Source organism: Phoxinus phoxinus (assembly GCF_949152265.1).
Source record: "Phoxinus phoxinus genome assembly, chromosome: 12".
Lineage (NCBI taxonomy): Eukaryota > Metazoa > Chordata > Actinopteri > Cypriniformes > Leuciscidae > Phoxinus > Phoxinus phoxinus.
Window position 1 is genome coordinate 21,699,323 of NC_136887.1, and position 22,582 is coordinate 21,721,904.

The 22,582-nt window shown below is 36.5% G+C and overlaps 1 protein-coding gene across 2 annotated transcripts in view; it reads left to right on the top strand.

Annotated features, from left to right (window-relative positions):
• Nucleotides 1–22,582, top strand: part of LOC307007956 (teneurin-3) — a 120,369-nt gene that overhangs the window by 15,325 nt on the left and 82,462 nt on the right. For both annotated transcript variants that reach the window (XM_079630470.1, XM_079630471.1), the window contains exon 3: nucleotides 2,764–3,024. In XM_079630470.1, coding sequence (XP_079486596.1) covers nucleotides 2,764–3,024 — 261 coding nt within the window. The remainder of the gene's footprint in view (nucleotides 1–2,763; nucleotides 3,025–22,582) is intronic.

Consider the following 22,582-nt stretch of genomic DNA (forward strand, 5'->3'; position numbering starts at 1 on the left):
CACCATATGGACAGGAGACTCTGGAGACCTTCAGGCTAGCAAATGTGATGTTTTTCAAAACCAACAAGGAAAAGAAAACAGGACGTCTGAAATGCTAAAAACAAAACATATAAAAAATAAATAAATAAGAAATACAGTATGCGGCACAAAACTTAAGATAATCTAAGTCCTAAGATAACAGTGGCATACTGTGGTACATCACCATCAGTAATGTGACCGAACTTCACCTTGAGCTCTAACCCAAACAAGAGCTAATTCTTAATTCAGTAAGAAAATAATCCAGAAAATAAATCCCATGTCCTTGAAAAAACAACATTCTTGACCATAAAAAGAAGACATTATTTTCCAAGTAAATTTTAGACTGAAGAACATTTCATAATTTTTAATGTAGTTTAGCTTATATTTCTAATTGGATACGCAATAAAATTCCACAGAAATCCAGCCTATTTCTTTTTACAATGGACAATAAGTTACATTTACAATAAAAAACGTATAATTTAGTGACCAAGGTAGACATTAAATCTACAATAAAACAAAAATATGAATATTACCGAGGTTACAAAATTGTTATCAGATATGTATGCTTTCAATCCTGGATAAAAAATTATGTAATTTCTCAAACGTTTTGTATTTTCCCTCTTTTTAATAACAGCTGTATACAATGTAACATGGGGAGCTAATTCATTATAGGCTACCTCTTAAAGGAACTACTTTGCAGATCATTTACCATCCAATAAACACTTTTTTTCTAAATCAGTCTGATTGAATGCGATGCAGGCTGCAATTTAACTGCTGTGTTGCACTGTGATCCAACACCTACTTATTTAGTTCAGCTTGAATACATTTTATATATATTTTTATACTATGGTTAGACAGAGCCACGAATGTGGTAGATGTAGTTTTTTGCAAAGTAATGTAAGCCCTCAATGAAATTAATTTGTTCAATTTACTAAGTTTCAGATATTATTTCAACATGTCATTGAGGCAGTCTAAATTAAAGTACTTTTAAAACACTCCTGTTAGACCGCTGTATTCAGGTTGGGTATATGGGTTAACTTCATTTTCATTTAATTTTTTTTAATAGAGCCTAGCAGACACTCATTTGCTGATTATTCACAAACTATTTTATAAATATTGGATGGTGTATCACATGATGAGACACTTTTTAAGTGGAAGGGTAGAATAGTGCTCATTCAAATTTAATTTCATTAGAAATACACTTAGTTGGTAAGTTATGCTTTCATAGTGCGCTCCGTAACCTTAGGCTGTTACACTTAGGGGGACGTCCTTAATTAGCAGCCGTGTTTGTGCCTGATCGGCACAAATGCCGAGGGAGACAAATCTTGCCCGTATTCATGATACAAATGTATCGTCATTTTATTTTAGAATCACAGCCTGGCTAAATCGTGGCAGTTTGGTTACCACCGTTTGCAGTGTTTCAAAATGTGTATTTCAGATAATGGCCTCATGTGGTAATTAATGTCAGCACTTGTGTTGAGTTATTTTGTTTCGTATCTATGAGTTTACTCATAATTTAAATTCACGTGTATTCATTTTGATGTGTCACCAACCCTGTGGGCTTTTAGTCATAAAGCACTCAGCATCTGCTAGCAGGTACAAGAATATGGTGTAAGAAAGCTGAAAGATATCTGAAAAGAGTCTCAAGGTGAATTTCAGTCTGAAGTGGAACCGTTTCTATTCTGTACTGTGTAGTAAATCCTCGTATTTTCCTGTGTTGGAAGAGGTAGAGCTAAACCACATTCAGATTCAGCTGAACAGAAATTCACCTGATAAAAACAAAAAGTCTATCTATCAGTAAGTTAAATAAGCCTATGACAAATAATGCAAACTGTTAAGAATCAAATATAAAATAGCCTACTTGTGTGAAAATGAAAGAAAAACTACAAATGGTCTCCTTTTAATATAAAAATGATCAGACAATATTTTTTTTTATGTGGATCTTTTTGCCATTTATTGTATTTTATTCAAGTTGGTATAATTTTGTTCTTTCATATTTTTTTATTAACATAAATGTTTGAATGTATATTTTAATGCAGTGCCTGTTTAAAATGAAGCTGAAAATACACTCCCTGTCTCCACCTAATTATGTGCACATTTTGAGATTAAGAAGAATGTCGTATAGTGATATTATATTTTGTTCTGCCAAAACTGTCTGAATGTTATTGTTTTTTTTAGCTTTGCTTGATTTTGCATTTTGTATCCTAAATAAAAATGTATTGATACGGTTAATTCTATGAATGTGAAGTTATTCTTTTGAACAAAAGCCACTTTGAATCGAGTATTCACCATTATCTAAATTAATTTTACTGTAAAAGGTAATAATAAAAATATCAAGAAGCATTTGCAACATAAATAGGTTATTTTGATAGTTTTCTCTTTTTTACATTTCTGCTCATTTCTGTTTTCTTTAACCGTTTATCTTTATTTTATTTTTTATTTTGTACAATTTTAACTATTACTGTTTTGTTTTTTTGTGTGTTTTCTTAAATTATTTTCTTCAATGAAATTCATCTTTGTATTGCTAGGCAGAGGGGGAAAAAAATATTACACACAATTTTTTTTATTTTTTATATCTCCCTGGTTTTATAATATAAATATTTTATATTCCCAAATATTTTAATATTAAAGTGTATATACTGCATGAGTTTGAATGCAAAAATAAATGAATAGTGTGTGAATGTTATTTTCAGCAAGTTTACAGTATATTCTCTCTGTATTAAGTATGCGTTTTGAATCCTGCAGGCCAGAGTCTGTCACTGAGGCAGCTTGGGATATGTGGCCCTGCTCCTCGTCGTGGTCTGAGCTTCTGCGCTGAGACCGGACTCAGTCATCACACTCAGCTCAGCGGAGCAGACCATATCCAGAACGCTGGGGGCATTTCTCCCGAGTGCGCCATGCTATGGGTTAAGCCACACAGACGGGACTCGCGGCTGTCTAGCCGGTCCAACTCTGCTTTAACACTCACAGACACAGAACAGGACAACAAATCGGATCAGGAGAATGGTAAGTCCATCTGTGTTTCATTCTCAAATGTAACTTTACATCCTTCCATTGGGCAAAATTCCCTGATAGTAAATGTTGGACGTAAAACTGCAAAAATGGGAAAATACCCCTGAGCAAGTCAAGGCAAAATCACCTTGAGGCATTCAAGGGCAAGGATGTAATTGGTTAGAGCTTACAATTGGTAGCCAATGACTGGTTGAGATGACAATATTAATTGATTTACTGGTTATGTTTGCAGCCTAAGGGGCACAGTGGGAGTTGTAGGCAATTCAAAGAGAATAAAATAATTTCCTGAAGCATATGAGCAAATGGTGCAGAGAACTGCTAGACACTTCCTCTGGGCCTGTGCCGAATCGTAGATGGCTTAGTTAAAGTCACTCATATGTGTGTGTGGATCCACAGGGCGTTGCTGGGCCTGTGAACAAACGCTACGGTTGATGAAGAGGGGCCCACTGGTTTGAAGTGCAAATTGGTGTGCGTTGAAAACCCTAATGCCTTATGGATTAGGAAGTGTCTTTGAAAAAGCAAATTGTCTATATATGAAACATATACAGTACATGTCAAAGCACAAACATCTGTATTTTAATTTCTTTTTCTTTTTCTGAGGACGCATAAATCGTTTTTTTTTTCTTGTGGTGGGCATGGTGGACTGTTTTGGACTAGATTTATTTACTATTGTGATTTACTTGGTTTTGCTTTCAAAAGAGAAAAATATTCTGTTCTGAGCTTTTTTAAAATTTACATTCATATATTCACTACTGCGTTGGAAGATTAGTAGGGAAAAGGGAAAGTAAAGGTTTTTTAAATATTTGTTTATTCTGCCATGCGGTGGTTATTTCTGACAGAATGGATATTTGTTCTTAAAAGAGGAAAGGAAAAAATAAGGGAATGTAATCTACTCTACTCCTACTCACTGCAGGCTAAACATTTCTAATGGATGATCTGTAGTGTCTCTTGTTCCGCATTCACTGCATTGATCAAAGGAAACCGCATCTGAAATGCACACGCTCAATTTTCATGTCACTTTAGAAACTATTTATTGCTGCGACTTCCTCGTTTGGTGTGATATAATGTTTAATATACCACCGGTATTAAGAATTCAATTCTGCGAAGCTCTAGTTTATAATATGTACACATTTGTGACTAAAGAATAGCCCAAGTGATATACCTCTATGTAAGATCACTAACATTTGATATTTAGATTTATAAAGTGGGACGCAAAATTACATTTATAAAAAAATACATATTGAATGTTTTGAAAATATTCGATTTTTAATCTGAAATAAAACTTTAGACTTTCAATCATATTATAAACAAAGAAACATTATTGACAACAAATATTTCTGATTCTGCATTTCTAGGTTAAATTTGTGTCACTGATCATGTGAAGTATTTTGTGAAAAAGGTTAAAAAAAAATTCTACTGAAGAATAAGTTCATTTTCTTTGTCTCATTCTCAAATCATGCTGGATAACATGACCATCAGATCATACTGTATGTTATTTTATTAATAATTTGTTATGAAATGTAATTATATTTTATTAGAAAGATATAAAACACTTTCACTAGTTTTTATTTGACATAAAACATTTTCTCATCCTCAAACTTTTGGAGGCCACTGCATGTGTAATTTGTACCCTACTAGTTCCCTACTGTATGCATCTGCAAAATAGCGGTGTGTTTTAAAAAAATACTCTGGGGGTTTGTCTGATTCTGACATGCAGGTGAGCAGTAGTATTTGACCAGCATATTCAAAGCTATTTTTCTTCTTTGCTGGGTTGGGTCTGGGACTTGGTCCGTTTGAGTCAAAATATAATGATGTAGCTGAGAGCAGGCTGTCTGCTTCACAGCATTCCATTAAGAGAATGAGGTCAAGTTTCTCTGCACAGTCGTTCAGCTTCTGTATCTTTCCACATCTTTCCCAAATTCTCTCCAGTCTGCTACGCAAAACACGCTAAAGCTGTATTATAGCACTTTGCTCTATGTGTCCAGCCTCCTCCAGAGGGACTAGTCATTATTGCATAAAGTTAGACAACTCTGGAGAGCGACTATGGTTATTTATTAGTCAGTATGGTGTTTAAATGTAAAAAGAGCATTTTTTATCAACGATTAGTCAACATTTTGAACAGTCAGTGTTTGATATTTTTAGGGTTTTCATTCTGTCGTCTTAGGAAAGATCAACCCTTTTAAAACATTAGTGGTACATAATTTTATACATTATACATCTTTATACATTTGACGCGAACAGATTTATTTGTCTGTAGTCCAGGGTCTTACTGTAGGCTTCTCTGTGTGAAGAATTCATGCAAATGTGAGACACTGTGATTTACTGTTACAATTAAGCTGCACTTTTAAAGGTGTGGGATGAGTTTCCTCAGAGACCTCATTGTGGCTGACTGTAAATTTTTCTGAGATGTGTCTTTGGCAAACCATATAAAGCGCAAGGCCTGTATTTAAGTGTGTATTTTTACCTATTAAAGCAATTTCTTTGTTCCTAATGCGTTCCTAATGCAAATTATGCATTATTATAAAATTTGAAAAAATTTGGAAATTCATCCACACAGATGAACAACTGAAAATAAATACATTCTGATTTGTTTTTTGTTTTTTTTTTGCACATGTTTGATGCTGTAAAACCAATCGCTCTCATAATCAACAAAGCTGACTGACTTGCAATGGTCTAGATTTGTTGCATTGCATTGCACCTTTGAAAAGAAAGCAGCAGCAGTAAAAATGCTGTGGGTAATGCTTTCAGAGCCGCTCAGCTCACGGGTGAAAAGCACTACTTAAAACATCATCCTTGTAGTGCACCTGTTACCGTACATTTCCATCTCCATCGCTCCATTACTGATATTCCTCTGCCTTGTGTATCAGGTAGTTTTGCCTTTATTTGCAATAAACCGATTAAATGATTACATGCAGATAGTTGTTCAACACATTTTTTTTTATCGGTTTTCATTATACATCATTACTCATTTAGCAGCAAGGACCCCTTTCTCAGGATTTGTTTTGATCTGCTGTGATTATTAGGGCATTCTGTCAGCTTTTGTCACCGGCCTTTGTTAGAGACCGTTTGATTGTCTTTTACTAGCTCTATAAGTAATTATTAATAGTCAGTAATATATATATGTAATTAAAATATTTATTTCTGGACGGATCTTATCATGAAAGCAAAATACGTTTTGGTTGTTCATGTCATTATGTAAAATTCACTATAACATATGGAGATTTGGGAGCCCCATACATGCATGAATGAGCAATCGTAGATGGACACATGGATTGAGCAATCTCAAAACTCAAAAACTAATGGAGCAAAGAGAAAGACAGAATTTTGCTGCCCATGCATTAGCTTTGGATATAGCAGTGGAATAGTAGTTTGGATTTAGAACTATTTTGCTCATATTTATTTGGCCAAATAGTAAGTGAAATGTGCACACACCCAAGTGGATAGCAATTGATCAAGACGAATGGGACTCTTGTATGGACACTTTCTCTTTACAGTGATTAAATCCATCCCTATATGATGCGTTTAAAGGGACTCTGCACACAAAAATGAAAATGGAAAATTTACTCTCATGTTTTTTCATACCTGTATGATTTTTTTTTTCCTCATAAAATATATATTTTTGTACAACTTTTTTTTCTTTTGTAAGAAATACAGCGTGAAAGTCATATATCAGATGTTTGAGGTCCAAACCATATTCCTGAGAATAAAGTAAGTCATAGAGGTTTGGAACAACGAAATTATGAGAATTTTCATTTTTGGGGGAACTTTCTCTTTAAGTTGGAAATCTACACCACATACATAGGAAATCTCTCTTTAAAAAAAAACCATAAATACAACCCCTGTGGAGAGTCATATATCAGAGTCTGTTTTAGCTATAAACCATATTTATTGCTGGTATAATTTAAGTTGATCCATTTTTAATGAAGCACTTGAAGATATATGGCATAGTCTGAGATTTAGCGCGAGGAACATCCAAACAAGACTCATTTCAAGATTCAAGATGCAATAAAACAAAATTCAGTGGTGCTGCTGCTGCTGTGAATGCGTACTGCTGCTGCAGTTCTTTCTTTTCCACAAGCTTTAACTGGATGTTCAAATGAAATGGTGTTGCCCTCTGATATTAATTTGGATCTTGAACTTCAAACTTTTATGAAGGTGGAAAAATGAAATTTGAAGTTAAAGTTAAAAAGTAAGAACTTCTTGTTCTGAATAAAACACTATGTTATCAATCACCAAGCTGAAAGATTATATTCATTACTAAATGAACATTTGTGCATATTTAAGGAAGCTATAAAGGGAATATATTAATGTTGGAGACTTACTTATTAAGTGAACCTTCTAGCAAGACCTCACACATACAAAAAAAACAAAGAAGAGAAAAATTGTAGTCAAAACATTATGTACAAGCCAGATTTTGTTTAAAAAAAGTTAGACAAACTTCTTCCCCTTAAAGAACCCTTAGCTAATTTGTATTCTTGTAAGGGATGTTAATCCTACACTGTCTGGCCAAGAAAGACATTGTGACAAAAGTCATCACTGTGAACAAAAGTTAGAGAAGCTCTTCGTTTGGCCAGGAAATAGCCTGGAAACCCAGCTGCCCCCTGCTTTTGTCTGGCCTGGTCGCTATTATCAGAGGATAAATGACCCCTATCAGGATCTTCAGTGCCTGTGAAGCTTTCTATCTGTCTTTCTTTCTTTTGCCCCTGTGCGTGTGGGTGTTTGCAGTGTGTTTTCACATGAGAGGAGTGTATATAGGCTCTATGTGTGTATATGTTCTCACCCCCTAAGGCCAATGAATGATGCAGTCTCAGTTCTTAAACATCATTATAAGATCAGAGAGGAATCTCTGATCTTAAAATTATGTTTAAGAACTGAGACCGCATTTTCCCTTGTGCACTGTAGTATCTGCTTCACATTTCCATTTAGCGCAATGATGGAGAATCCACATGATCTATATCAACTATAATGATTTGGACTGGTGAGAAATGCCTTAATGGAAATGCATATCATAACAGACTACTAGGAAAAACTTCTTTGCACTCCCAGAGGGGCAGACAGAGGCAGTTCTAGGTATGTGCGTTCATGTAGGCCGTCGCTCACCCGTCGGCAGGATGCTTAACCAACCATCTGTCACGTCTGCGAACATTTCCCCACCTTTCTTTACGACATCAAGGAGTTTGCTCCATTGATCATTGTAGACACCAAGGCCAGCTTGTTTTCCATATGCATTTTCACTTTTCCACTACAATGCCCAAAATCTCCAGGAGTGTACAACTATCGTGCGGCAGCTTAGAGATTGAATTAGTCTCTCTTGCAATGTAAAATAATCTGGTACAATCTCGACATGATCCACAAGCCATTCAAGTGTTGTTTTCGCCGGGTTTTCCTTTTTTCCTTTAGGCAAACTTCAAACGGAAAAGCTGATGAGGCCTGTGTTTGATGCATTCTCATTACTCTGGGTGGCAGGAGAGTTTGGTCTGATGGCCTAAGTACAGAGTGATACAAGCGAAACGGGTCACACAGAGTGCCAATGCAGCTTTAGCTTCATAAGCAGCACAAGACTGATAAAGATAATTACCATTTGTCAAATTGTCTTTGTCTGGTCTGCTTTTTCTATTACGGTTCAGCACGAGGACTTTTCCTTTAAGGTTACAGTCTATAGCTATGTATAATGCAATTGATCGGCTTATGGCAGGATTAGGTTTTGATGGCCTAAAAAAAGATGCAGTGCTTCTTCAAAATGCCTTTCCTGTATCCCACAGCACAGATGGAGGGTGTCTTTATCTGGGCTTTAGGATTTTTTGGAAAGTGTTGATCTCAATTATAAATACAATATTGTTCTGGAATCAGTTTCAGAAATTGACTTGGACCTTTTTTGGTATTTCTAATTGTCCAACTGTGTGAGCCTAGATGGCTGTGTTTTATAATGAGGGGAATAATCTTCAAACATTGTCATGAAAATGAAAGATTTTGTGTCTTTTTGCCATTTTGTAATATTGATAAAAGGAACTGGGGTAGTAGAAAGAAAAGAAAAACATTGCATATATTATAAAACAAAAGCAACAGCTCACTTTCTTGTGTCCCATTTGCAGGATTAAATGAGCAATGTAGACATTTTCAAGCACAAATAACAACTCAGTTTCATGTTAAAATAAGATATGTGAATTTAAGTACAAAAATCTGTCCTGTTTTCTCTCCATAGTTTTGGTTGAGTTCTCATTCATTATTAGTTGGGGTGTGACGAGACACTTGGCTCACGAGACGAGATTGAGTTCACAAGAACGAGAACAAGACGAGATTTTTGCACAGAATCTTTAAAAAATCCATAATGAAAAAATTCATGACTGGAAAAATGTAGTGCAGGTGCATTTTGAAATGTTTTAACTAATCATCTTGTAATGAATGTCATTTCAGTTATACTTTGAAAGTATGAAACTGTAAAAGGTTTTGCCACAAACTCAACTGACTGGCTTTTCTCCTGTATGATTTCACATGAGTCTCTTCAGACCTTACTGTACATGAATTATGAGCTTCCAGAACTTCTGATTGATGCTGTGTGTGACCTCCTAATTGAACTCCTTTCCACAAATTAAACATAGAAATACAAAGTATAAATAACAAACATATATTTTTTTAAATTCTTAGTCTTAAGTGCAAACAATAAGTATAACCATAATCAAAGTACTCTCTCAATATTCAAAGTGCAGTTTGATATTGGTAGAATTTGCGCACATCAGCGAACTCACGTTTTACTTTCACTTTCAAATTTGTGATCGCACATACTCTTTGTGTACAGGGAGAGGCGATGCTGAGTGTGCGTTTTACAAGATAAGACATTTATCAGACTTACATGCTCTGTTGTGTAACGAATCATCCGCCATCGTCACGCGATCAGTGAACTGTTTCCTTCTGGACTATTTGTGACTGTGCACTCTACAGCTCTTGCTGGATGAGAAAAGCAGACGTTCACAATAGTTTACAATTGAAGTGACCGTTATCCAATTGAATTAAATGTTTTTTATTTCTATAAAGAAAGCCAAAACGACAGTGGAGGCGATGACGCGTTGGGCACCATAATGTAATGTAAATGTAGCGGTGGCATATTCTATGCTAATTTCACCCTCAAGCTCTGTCATGCAATATCGCGAGACAGCTTTTCACCCCGAAACGTCACAGTTTAATCTCGCGGCATGAGATCACGTCACACCCGTAATTATTAGATTAGATTAGATGCAGATTTTATTCACTGTTTATTAAAGTGTATCTTTATTCATTCTGTATCATGCATCTCGTCTTTGCTGGATTCACTGGACAGCCAAACGTTACATCAGCAGAGGTGGACAGTAACAAAGAACATTTACTTGAGTACTTAAGTACACTTTTTGAGTATCTGTACTTGACTTGAGTATTATTTTTTCTGGAAACTTTTTACTTTAACTTCACTATATTTGAAAAACAAATATTGTACTTTTTACTCCACTACATTTTTGTCAAGGTCCTTGAGTAGAAAGTAGTAACGTCAGGGATGATTTTGGTTGTTTTTGTTTTTGAATTTTTGTACCCATGTGACTGGTTTTGTGTTCCAGGGTCACAATTGTGGATTTCAAATGTGGTGTTTGCTCAAACATCACTGAGGACAATGCAAAATTTACTCTACTGTATAAAAGCTAAAGTTTTTTTTTAATATCCAAAACTTTCAAATGAACTTTCCTTTTCTCACAGTTAGCATAGAGTCAGATACTGCAAAAACATTCAGATCATTGTAAGGTACAGTATAAGGGCAGAGTTTCCATATATTCCTTTTCCGTTGCTAATCATACTTTTAAAATAATCTTAACTTATGCTGTACTGTACGTTATTTTATGATGAAGCAGCACCTTTTCCCCACATTAGCACAGATTGCTTATTATGAAGTAGAACTTAGGGGCATCATTACAAGAACCATTAGTCCTAACCGTGCTAAACTAAGACCAAAGCTTTCACCAATATTTCCAACAGTTAGACACCTCATCATGTCATACTATCAAACATGGAAATTACAGTATGTTGTTGAGACATTTAAATATGTTATTTTATTAAAACATTAGTGAATAAAGAATAAGTATGGCTTTGGTAAGAAATTACCTTAATGCTCCCAAAATAGTTTATAGATCTTTAAAATATTTTTAAGTTGTTTCTTGTCTTGCTTGTTTTGTTGGACACTTATCGGACATTAAAGGAATAGTTCACTTAAAAATGAAAATTCTGTCATCATTTACTCTACCTCAAGTTGTTTCAAACCTGTATGAATTTATTTCTTCTGCTGAACACAAATGAAGAATTTGAAGAATGTTGGTAACCAGACGGTTGATGGACCCCATTGGCTTCCATAGTAGGACAAAATATACTATGGATGTCAATTGGGTCCATCAACTGTTTGGTTACCCACATTCTTCAAAATATATTTCTTTGTGTTCAGCAGAAGAAATACATGTATACAGGTTTGAAACAAATTGAGGGTGAGTAAATGATGAAACAATTTTCATTTTTAACTATTCCTTTTAAAGCGATAGTTCAACAAATTTTTTTAATGTCCTTTACTCCTTTACTCACCCTCACGTCCATCCATGTCTGTCTTCTGCACAAAATCACAAAAGAACATATTTTAAAGAAAGAACAGTTTTCATTGCGACTGACTTGGAAAAACACATACGCACTTGCGTACGACTTGTGCTTTTGAGAAATGAGTCATTAATTTTATTATCAGAGATTAAGTATATTTTACACTCTACTAACATCTTACTTAGTGTTTGGGGCAACCCAGCCAAAGTCAGTTAATAAACCACATCTGAATGTTCGGGTCCTCAATCAGTCACACATTCACTGAAGCACGTACTAAATGCTTGTGTAACCTAATTCCTATTTGTCTGATATATGCTAGATATTTTTCCCTCTTAAGAATTGCATGGGATTGCATATGATTGCAGAGCGAGAACACCAGCGCTTTGTTCTTAGGGCAGATTAATATTTTGGTAGCCCACTACATCACTGTCTATCCAGCATGTCAATAATCGTCTCTCACGTGGCCAAGTGCAAACATTCATCCTCACCAAACAAGTTGAGATTCAGGGTTTTAAATCTCACATCACAGACACAATTGTGAGAAAAGAATTCGGACTCATCTGATGGTGTTATACCAAATCTATCATTCTTTCGCTTTCGTCTGACGAATAAAAGCTTCCACCCACTCTCACTCGGGGATGTGAAAGCTGGCGCTCATCACCTGAATACGTTACGTGCATAAACCAGCCTGCCAAGACCAATCATCCAAACTCATTTATGGGGAAAGGAATTTGTTTATGCCTTTGTATAAACAGTTCAGATCTATTAATAACCTTCTATGTTATAGCAGGGCCACAGTTTATTTATTCATATTTGATTGCATGCTAATTATAATTTTCATCCATGTTTCCATTCTTTTGAGACTTGAACTATTTTCTATTTATTTATTTATGTTTCAACTTTTTTTTTTTAAACCACCACCATCACAACCGGCTTTAAATCCTTAGTCTGCCCACCCATAATTCGTGTTTTTTTGGGTACTTTTCTTCTTGAAAGATATTGATTTTTGACTCTGTGTAAGAGTGAGCACGTCCAGGTCAGGATCTCTACTGCCCATTTTATAGGACACTGAAATAAATCGAGGAAGTTGGGGTTCACAACTCATTCACCCTCTCCATATCCTTTTATTGCTCCCCTCATATGGAATCGGATATAGAGGTCAAGGACCCTCCGTGCCACTTGTCATCCGTCTCTGGCTCAGGCCATTGGATCTTTCATCCTGGATTAAAAAAACTTGACAATTTTAAGACTCTACATTGAATCGACTTCAGAACAGTCCCTTAAATCACATTAAATGTTGAAGGCACCCGCATTACATTATTTTCACGTCATTCACAATGTAATTTGGGTTCGCTGCAGCAAGGCGACTCCCAGAAAAGGCTTTTTTCATCCATCATTGCGAATCCATAAATGTCCATTATCTCGAGATGACACTGTTGGATAACAAACTAATGATGGTGGTGTGATCCTTTCCGGCTCTAGCTGCAGCCTATTCTTGATCCTTGCCAACGTGTGGCCCACAATGCCATCTGGATGTTGTTTGATTGCTATGTGGCTTTCAATCCCACCTGATTGGATATGGTTACGCTCCTTGTACAAGTTCACTTAAAGTTTAATTTCACCCAGAGCTGTTTAATTTACCCAAACTAATTATTTCTTCACTTATCCTTCAGACTGTTTAAAGCAGTTGATGCTTTGAAGCAAATAAGGTTAAACCTGTGTAAAATGGATATTAGAGCAGATGCCTTTGGTTTCTTTCCAAATTGTGTTAGTATAATTCAGTGAAGATGGTCTTGCAACTTTGTTTGGATACTTCAAATAAATTATTTCATCTGTTAAACAATCAGGCAGCTGTACAGTTGTCTGAAAATTGGGAACAGTATCTTGCAGATCTTTGGCACTAATGATGGGCTCAGGCCCAACTTGGCAGTGCAAACACCAGAAAATCACAAATCACACTTTTTTGTTGTTGTTGTTGAGCAACATTCAGATTGACATGCTTTTGTTTTGCTTGGTGGAACGCTCCATTCTGAAGCACAAATCTTTTCAGAATCCTGCCACCATAATATAACAGATGGTTCTGAACAATTGCAGCAAAACATCAACAGTCTGAAGTATAACAAGACCATGTATAAAATCAATATTCATTTACATTTTTTTTCGACAAAGAAAATTATACAAGTGTGATGTGATTGATGATGATAAATGACAATAGTGAACTATCCATTTATAATGTAGAGACAAATAAAAAAATGTATGTGTTTAAATCAAGTCTCACCAAACCTGCAATTATTGGATAACATATACAGTAAAAACCAGTGATATTGTGAAATATTATTTCAATTTAAAACAAGCAGCTATTACTCCATTCTTCAGTGTCTTCGGAAATCATTATAACATGCTGATTTGCTGCTCAAGAAACATTTTCTTATTATTATCAATGTTGAAAACAGTTAGCCTATGCTGCTTAATATTTTTGTGGGAACTGTGATACTATTTTCTCTTATTGTTTAATGAATAGAAAGTTTAAAAGAACAGCATTCATTTGAAATTGAAATTTCATTTGTAACATTATACATGTATTTGCTGTCACTTTAATTGAACTCTAAATAAAAAGTCTGAATTTCTATTAATAAATGAATAGGGCCTAAATAAATAAACCCAAACTTTTTAATGGTGTTATACTCATTTGTACTATATGTTGATTTCACCCAAAAAAGTATAAACCTTGTGTGGCTCTGGGTTTTTTTCTGAGAATTTTCTCAGCTAAACACAGCATCTCAATTTGTCTTGCAGTTCTACCAGAAAGACTCGGGAGAATTATTTCAACAATCATACATTTATTGACAGCTCAGCAAGCTGATAATATACAAAGTCATTTGGCGTAGGCCCCGTCCGTAGTGCATAATCCGAGGGTATCGGATCTGCAATTCCTGCCTGAAGATGAAGGCAGGGGCGCAGCCGACCCCCCCGGGAGGTATGGACAGGACCATCCTGGTGGTGGTGGGGAGAATGGGGGTAATCGTCGCTTCAGTATCTGTGAACTCAAACATGTGTAAGTGCCGAGCTTTTATACAGTGAGCATAAGAATATGATTGGATAGAAGTGAAGCAAAAGTTGACGTAGTAATTGAGTCTTCCCGGCAGAACTTATGCTAAAGTTTTCATTTCAAGGCAAATATTGGTTAAAATCAAAGTCCCTTTAAGACAAGTAATTTCACTCGGCGGCCATCTTTCTAACTATGCACCGATACCAGTTTCTGTATATACGGCGCACTCATACTTGTAATGCTCTAATACCAACAACTGATACCACACAGCATGTGTACAGTGTTTGTGTCCAGACAAAGAAACACAGACAACAGAGAGAATAATGGGAATAAAAAAAGAAGGCTGTCTATGAAGTAAATGTGTCTAGATGAATACTAAATTATATATAGTAGGGGTGGAACGGTACATGTATTCGTATTGAACCGAATCGGTACGGGCGTCACGGTTCGGTGCACGAATTTACATGGAGAATGCACGGTATAAAAATAAATAAAACTCGCGTGCAAATGAATTAATGTAATGCGGAACTACTGTTAGAGACGCGGGTTCTGTAGCCCTGCCTTAAGCTAGGTTTGCGCTGTCTATGGGTTTGTGAGCCTCCGCTGCGCACGCGCCTCCCTAAATGGACGAGGCATACTTCGCGCTCGCCGGTGTACTATTCTTTGAAACGACAGGGAGCGACTTGGTGTAATTGTCCTCTAAACCATCAGGAATCAGCGGTGAGAAGAAGTAAGGTACACTCGTGAATGTTTATTTTAGTACACTTTAGTAGGCTACTACAAAATAATCGTGTAAAGCAGTAAACCAGATGACATTAGAAAAAAAAAATGGATGAGAACGTAACCTACAACTAAATGAACGTTATCTTACATAATTTCTAAACATTTTTATTTAGTTTTGTGAACCTTTTTATAAAACATGGCCATTTATTTTTATTTAAAGAGCTTATGTCTGCTATTGTAGGCTCATTTTGTTAATGCAAGCAACTAATTTAGACGTAAGAACTGGGTGCCGGTGCTGTGAGATGTACATGCTCGGACAGATTCGGCTTGAAGTCGTGCGTCTTCGGATGCGGAGCTGCACGCACTGTTTCAAAGAAAGCCGTGCACCGCACACCGCCACGCGAAATGTGGCCTTGCGCACCCAACGCGCATGACCGCTCACACCGCAATGATGACTTTTTTGCCGCACATAAGAGATGCTGTTTTTTCAGTTTTATAGCTGATTGTCTTATTTTGTTTACATCTTGCTTTACACACTTCAGGGCAGGCTGTTGCAGCTAGCTCAGGGGAGAGACTGTATGACACTAGGTGGTACAGCCTGAGACATGCACAATAAAAATAATTGCCTTCTGCATTTTTGTTTTGCTTTTCCCTCCATTGTACCGAACCGTGATGTCTGAACCGAGGTATGAACCGAACCATGACTTCAGTGTACCGTTCCACCCCTAATATATAGTAACGCCTATATAGCTGTGGTGCGCGAGCTGATAAGCAAAAAACACGCAGTGGATTGAGCACGCAGCGGCATAGACACACGAGCTTGTCGAGCGCATCCCTTTTTCACAGACATCAGTGGAAAGTTTGTAGTTAGAGAGAGAGAGAGAGAGAGAGAGAGAGAGAGCTTCTGTTGCATTTGTTTGCTGATTGTTCACTAAGCACACATTCTTGATTTGGATTAAAAATAAATCGTATTTGCAAGTAAAAAATTAACTGTTACATGATGTATGTACAACGAGTCGTTCCCTACATTATTACAGGAAGGTGGTACATTTTCAAGAAGTTTTCTGTGCGCAAACATCAGAAGCGCGCGCCCTGAAAGCTGCCTCAGACAGCGCGCGCATACTGAATTGAATTCTCTTCCACGTCTTGTGCTTAAACAGACAAATTCATACAAAATGATGTAAAAACTAACGTCTTGGCGAGTATCCTTGTAAACATAGCCGGTTATATCAAAGCCATTAGACAAGCCTGCAACCTTTAGCCAAAAAAGCATAATGGCTAATGCTGGTGCGCAGGAATGTAGGAATGATGTAAAAATCAATAAAAAAGTCAATGGAGAGAAGGCTTCACTACACTGAATACACCGCTTTTGTGTTATCATTTAAGTAATTGACAGCCTGTTCGCTAATCTTCAACATGTTTTTTGGGAACGATATGTGGATTTTACGATAACGATGTTAAAAAGGTTATTTTATAAGGGAAGGCAGAGAAGGTAATGTTGCGACAGGCAGAACTTATTTACGCCATTACCATTTAATAATAATATTGAGTGATATTGTATATCGTCTAAAGAAAGTACAAAATACAGATGTTTTTTTTCTTTTCTTTGGCTTTCAGGTTTTACCAGTTATGATGATAAGACGTGAATTGTAATGACTATTATAACTGCATGTATGCATATGATATGAAGTGATATTATGCACTTTAATGAATAAAGACAAAATTATTAATTTAATTATACATATTGTTATATTGTATGTTGTTTAATTCAGATAAAACCCCACGTGTTGTGTTAACTACTGTGTGCCTAATGATGATGATATAATGCTTTTTAATGAATGATGGTAAAAAATACATATAATTTTAATGAATTGAATCTGTATTAAATTACAATTAAGTTCTATATTTTTGCGCCCTGCAGTGACTAGTACTTTGCAGCTTATAGAATACAGGTATCGGTTTTAGCAAGTACCCAAAATGAAAGTATCGGGCTCGTTCTGGAAAAAGTGGTATCGGTGCATCCCTATTTGAAACGCCTCTCGGACATGCAAGTGCAGCTCCTTTGTCTTTGAATGGGGAAACATCAAATTCTCCAAAACTGTTCACCAAGCTTACGATAAATTTCATATTTGAATCCAATGAAATCTGACAACAATTGTCTCATACATTTTGTTTCTAAGTGCTCAAATCATGACAAAAAATGAATTTCTGAATTTTTCAGGCTGGACCAAGCTAATGCACATGCACAGTCCTAAGTGCGCGTCTCAGAACACTGACTGTTTCTATAGGAACCGGAGCTTCTAACAGCAGCTGCAGTGACTTTATCAATCTGAGATTTGCTCTTTTGTTTTGAAGGCGGGACTTAATCTGCCATATTGCAGGTTGCACTTTCTCACATTCTTCTAGTGCACCGTCTTTATATATATATAAAGTCTTTGGTAAAATATCAATTTTCAATTGGAATTTCCCTTATATTTATTTTATTTTTATTTTGGCCCATATGAGGTATCTTAGGACAACATAAACAGCTTTTGCTTCGGTAGGCCTATGATGTCTTAAAATGCTGTCTAGATAAACAGCAGTTGTTGGAACAGAGCTTATGTGTTAAACTCTGGCTCTGCACAGTCTTTACATTAGTAATGAATGTGAACAGTAGTGGCAAATGGGCTTTCAGTTCTACACAAATACTAACAAGTAGTTGTCGGCGCCATCGAATAGCAGCACATTGTTGTCCAGGTCATGTACCAAATTGTGCTGAATGAGGATTTTTGGTACTGCAGAACTGTGTATTAAGTCAAATGTAAATACCATACAACCCAAGTTGGACTGTTCACTTTCTGCATCACTTTAGAATCACATTGAAGGACAGTTTGTGGTGTTGTGGGAATTTTCCTTTTTTTAAAGCCAAAGATACTCAGTGGTTGCCGTTTGGGACTTCATTTAATTTGCTTTATGGTGGATTTGTTTTCCTCTCTTTGATGTGTGACATTCACAGTTCACCATGGCTGAGTCTTACTTACAAATATAGCAGATAGCAGAAAACTACATTAATCTATTTCAGGACATGATGAATTTTCCGAGTTTTTCTGTTTTGTAGAGTATGCAGATGCACAATATCAAACTAGCTCTAAAAAAAAAACTTGACAGAAAAGCTGGACTTTCTGTACAGGAACTTTACTGTACTTTCAAATAATGGTGGATTGTCTAACGTTTCAAGGTTCTTAAAAGCTTTCAAAGTATTTATTTCATAATCACAATGAATCAGGTAAAAATAGATCTCAAACAGGTTGCCATGAGGTGACAAATAACTGTAATTATTTGACATAGTCCATCAGACACTTAAAGGGAAAGCTTTTATTCTTGAGTATTATTTTTTGTGCATTTCATCCACCACATGTGGCAAAGGGTTGACGGGGAATAAACCTTTGAGCATGAAATATAGAAGCTATTTTCAGACAAACACAAAAAGCCATCAATGTTTATCTTGAAGCATTATTATTTGAAATTTGAACAATTTTCACTACATCAGTGTGCTTTTGTACATCATATAGTGCTGTTCTGTTTTTTTAAATCATATGCGTGTGTACTTATTCGTAGGTCGAATGCACAGGTGATGTTCTTATTTAGAAACTAGCATGCTGTTAGATACATAATTTAAAACAGCCTGATAAACAGATGTAGTGCAAAAGTTTTGAGACATTATTTAGACCACATCAGTTTTAGACAGTGTGCATCCATAATATCCCCACACATTATGGCTATTTTGTCAGCATTTGCACAATTATGTTTCTGAACAGCCCAACAAGCCTTTCTCCTGAGATCATGTGGAGAAAACTTGCAATGGTCATCAATGAAAATGGGAAAATCCCCAAAATGGAAGAAAAATCTTCCAAATCTTTTCAGGGCTCTGAAGACAGTGCTATGCATCTGTGAAGCCATCATGGCAGACCCATCATTCTCAATAAAAGCCTTGCTTTGCTGGAGAAGAGTCCATTTTCTACCCTTCAGTGCGTCTGTAGACGTAGGTGCTGCTGTATGTTGGCCAGGTGCTCGCTGACAGCCCTGTGAATAATGTAGCAGGAAGATCGAGAGCTCTGGGAAAGAAAGTCAAGTCCCAGGACCCACCATTAAATATCACAATCCACTCTTCCCAGGGACGCGAATGACATTTTATATCAGCTGGTAATAGAGATCCAACCTTTAAGTGCTGAGTGGGACAAACCATTATTCACTATCTTTTGCTCTCTCAATGTCCTCTCCTTACACGCTCTACCTCTGCTGCACAATGTTATTATGACAATGTGGGAATATTCTCATTTCACGGCCCCCTGCTAAAATGAAAATGTTCAGGAATTCAATTGCACCAATAAATTAGGTAAAATATGATCTGGCTTTTGACTAGTCCCAACAATTCAAGCACTATCTGAATTTGTAATGCTTTTGATGATTATTTAGAAAATGAAAAACACAGGTTTTTATGTGAACATTTTCCTGCATCGTTTTATATCAATATATCTAAGGTGCAGATTGTGACGTGGAGTGAAATCTTTTAATGCCTTAAGCCATGAGGCCGTGTGCCACAGGAAAAACATTAGATCCCCAGAGTCCTTGGCAAAGCCCGCTGTCTGAGAGAAAGTTATTGTCTCAGCAAGCTAGTGTAATGATTAGCCTCAATCAGGATATTGAACATAGGTCGATCTAGAAAATGGCAAGGGCTTAGAAGTCAACATGTAACTGCTTCACATCTCTGCATACTGAGATCGACCACTCTGCGCAAAAGAAGAAAGGGATATTTGAAAAGTGCAACAATAGCCGTCACCTGCATCGGCTGATTCAGCGATAAACTCTTAGTCTTATTTAGCATGAAACTTCTCTGTGAACAGAAAACCTTGTGATTTGGTTGTTTAAATGATTTCAAATGAGTCTATTTCTTGATGAATCTTTAATAGAACCCATGAATTCATACTGCTTTGTACTTGTAGCTTCAGATTGTTCCACAACTCAAGGAGAGATATTTGTTGTGGCCAGGCTTTATTTCTGGCAATGACCTGTTCATTAGAGACTGTAACATTCAATTTGAACGATAGAATTACTCCCTGTGACTTGGTTTTGCTTGTATTCCCCTGTTAGATTGAATTGGTTTTCCTGTGAGAGCAACCAGAAAATAAATAAAAAAATGTGTAATAAATTGCAATCGCATTCTCATCTATATTTGAAAAGATCCATTTTGCCACCAATGAAAGTTAGTCCCATAGCTGCACTGTGTCTGAGTCTAACAGGTGCTGAATAATGAGTCTGCTAGACCTTAACTCCCCACTGCTGTGAAGTTCATTTGTGGACTATGTTGTGAAACATGTTGCTCTACAGTAGAGCTGAACGATTAATTGCATTTGCAGAAATATCGCGATATGATAAAACGTTGTTGTTTTTTTTAACCGCAAAGGCTTCGATTACACTCTGGTCACCTGACACGCGAGAGTAAAGTAGTCTGCAGAGGAAGCATCAACTTGGCACGTGCTACGCATATAGGCCTGGCCTACAACAAAGAGCAGTTTGTTTAATCTATCTAGAATTGTGTTAGCCCAATAGGGGTGGGAGAATAGATTCTCTCTCCAACGTTTCTGGGTCGATTCTGACCGTTTTTAACCACAGATGCGTAATGACGCTGCCTGTGTTTTAGAAACACACACATATTCTGCTTGCTTCCAAGTCCTCTCTCACACACACACACACCACTCTAACCTTCCGTAAAATAATCTTTCATAAATTTCGGATAGGTTGAAGCGAATTACATTGACATTAGCAAGCTTCATTGCACAGGATATGCACTGTGAGAAACGCATGCTTGATGTTACTCTTGCTGAGTGCGTCTCGCCCTCCAGTATTTTCCTTACTGCTCTACGAAGGCATCATTTATGTCGTTTGAAATGCAGTGGGCTTGTATATAAAAAATACAAAACTCACTCACAGAAGGCTGCTTTCAATTTCAAATGCTCATGTGCGCTTTGTGAAGAGCTCTCGCTCATGCGGCTGTGCAGTATAAGTGGTTAAATGTATACTTGCAACTCAAAAATGGTTTTATGACACAAAATGATTGTAAACACAGTCAGTTATGTCAGTTAAGAGTTAAAGCAACACCAAAGCACTTTTCCTCTTTGGCCCCCCTACAGGTTGGAAGCGGAATTGTCTCATTTGAACTACAGATCCCCTACCCGATCTGACAAACTTGCATAGTGCGGTTATAGCCGATAGAGGGCCGCAAAGCGAATGCAGAAGTGCCGTTCACGCTGTTACGAGTTAATGAACCACTGAAACGATTTTGGAAACATTATTTTAATGTACAAAAAATGATTTGGTGTTGCTTTTATGGGATTAAAGAGACAGGACAAACCACATACATTTCAAAAGAGATCTGTTTATTAGTGTAACTATATCTCTATATGTGATTTCATTAGTAATAATAAAACAACAACAGTAAAGATGAGAATGAAAAACGTTCAGATATACTCTTAAATTCTGATAGCACACTTTGTTTATTGCTTGTAATATGTTTTCGTTCCTCTTTATTATTTACTAGCTTTTATGTTTTGAAGCTATATTAGTTTATATATACTGAATACAGGAGGGGTCGACAACAAGCGGCCTGCGGGCCAAAACTGGCCAGATTATTTTGATAGCGGCTGGTTTTGAAATAGATCTGTCATGACAGCAACAGTTACTCACAATCACTTCGCCTTTAGTGATTTTGCCTTAAAAATAAAAAATACAAGAACGTTTTTGCCGCAATGTTTTATTTTGAGATGAATTGAGAGCTTTTAATTTTAAAAGTTCTTAAAGACATTCAAAAGAGTCCGTGGATCGCTAAACACACCTCTAAAATAGCCGTCATGAAATGTCTAATATTATTTTCTTTGCAAACAGCGACAACTTCGTTGCAGATAAGACACACCGGCTTTGCATTCACAAAACTAGGTAGGATGAACGCATACAGTAGTTGGCTTTCCATTCATCTTTGTATGCCCTATTTTCGCTGTCCACTCTCCTCTTTAGACTCTTTGATAGTGCCATTTTCTCTCACCAGCTAGTTTAAACGTTAACTCTGCACACAATGTAATAGCGTACCTCCAACACACACACACACACACACACACACACACACACACACACACACACACACAC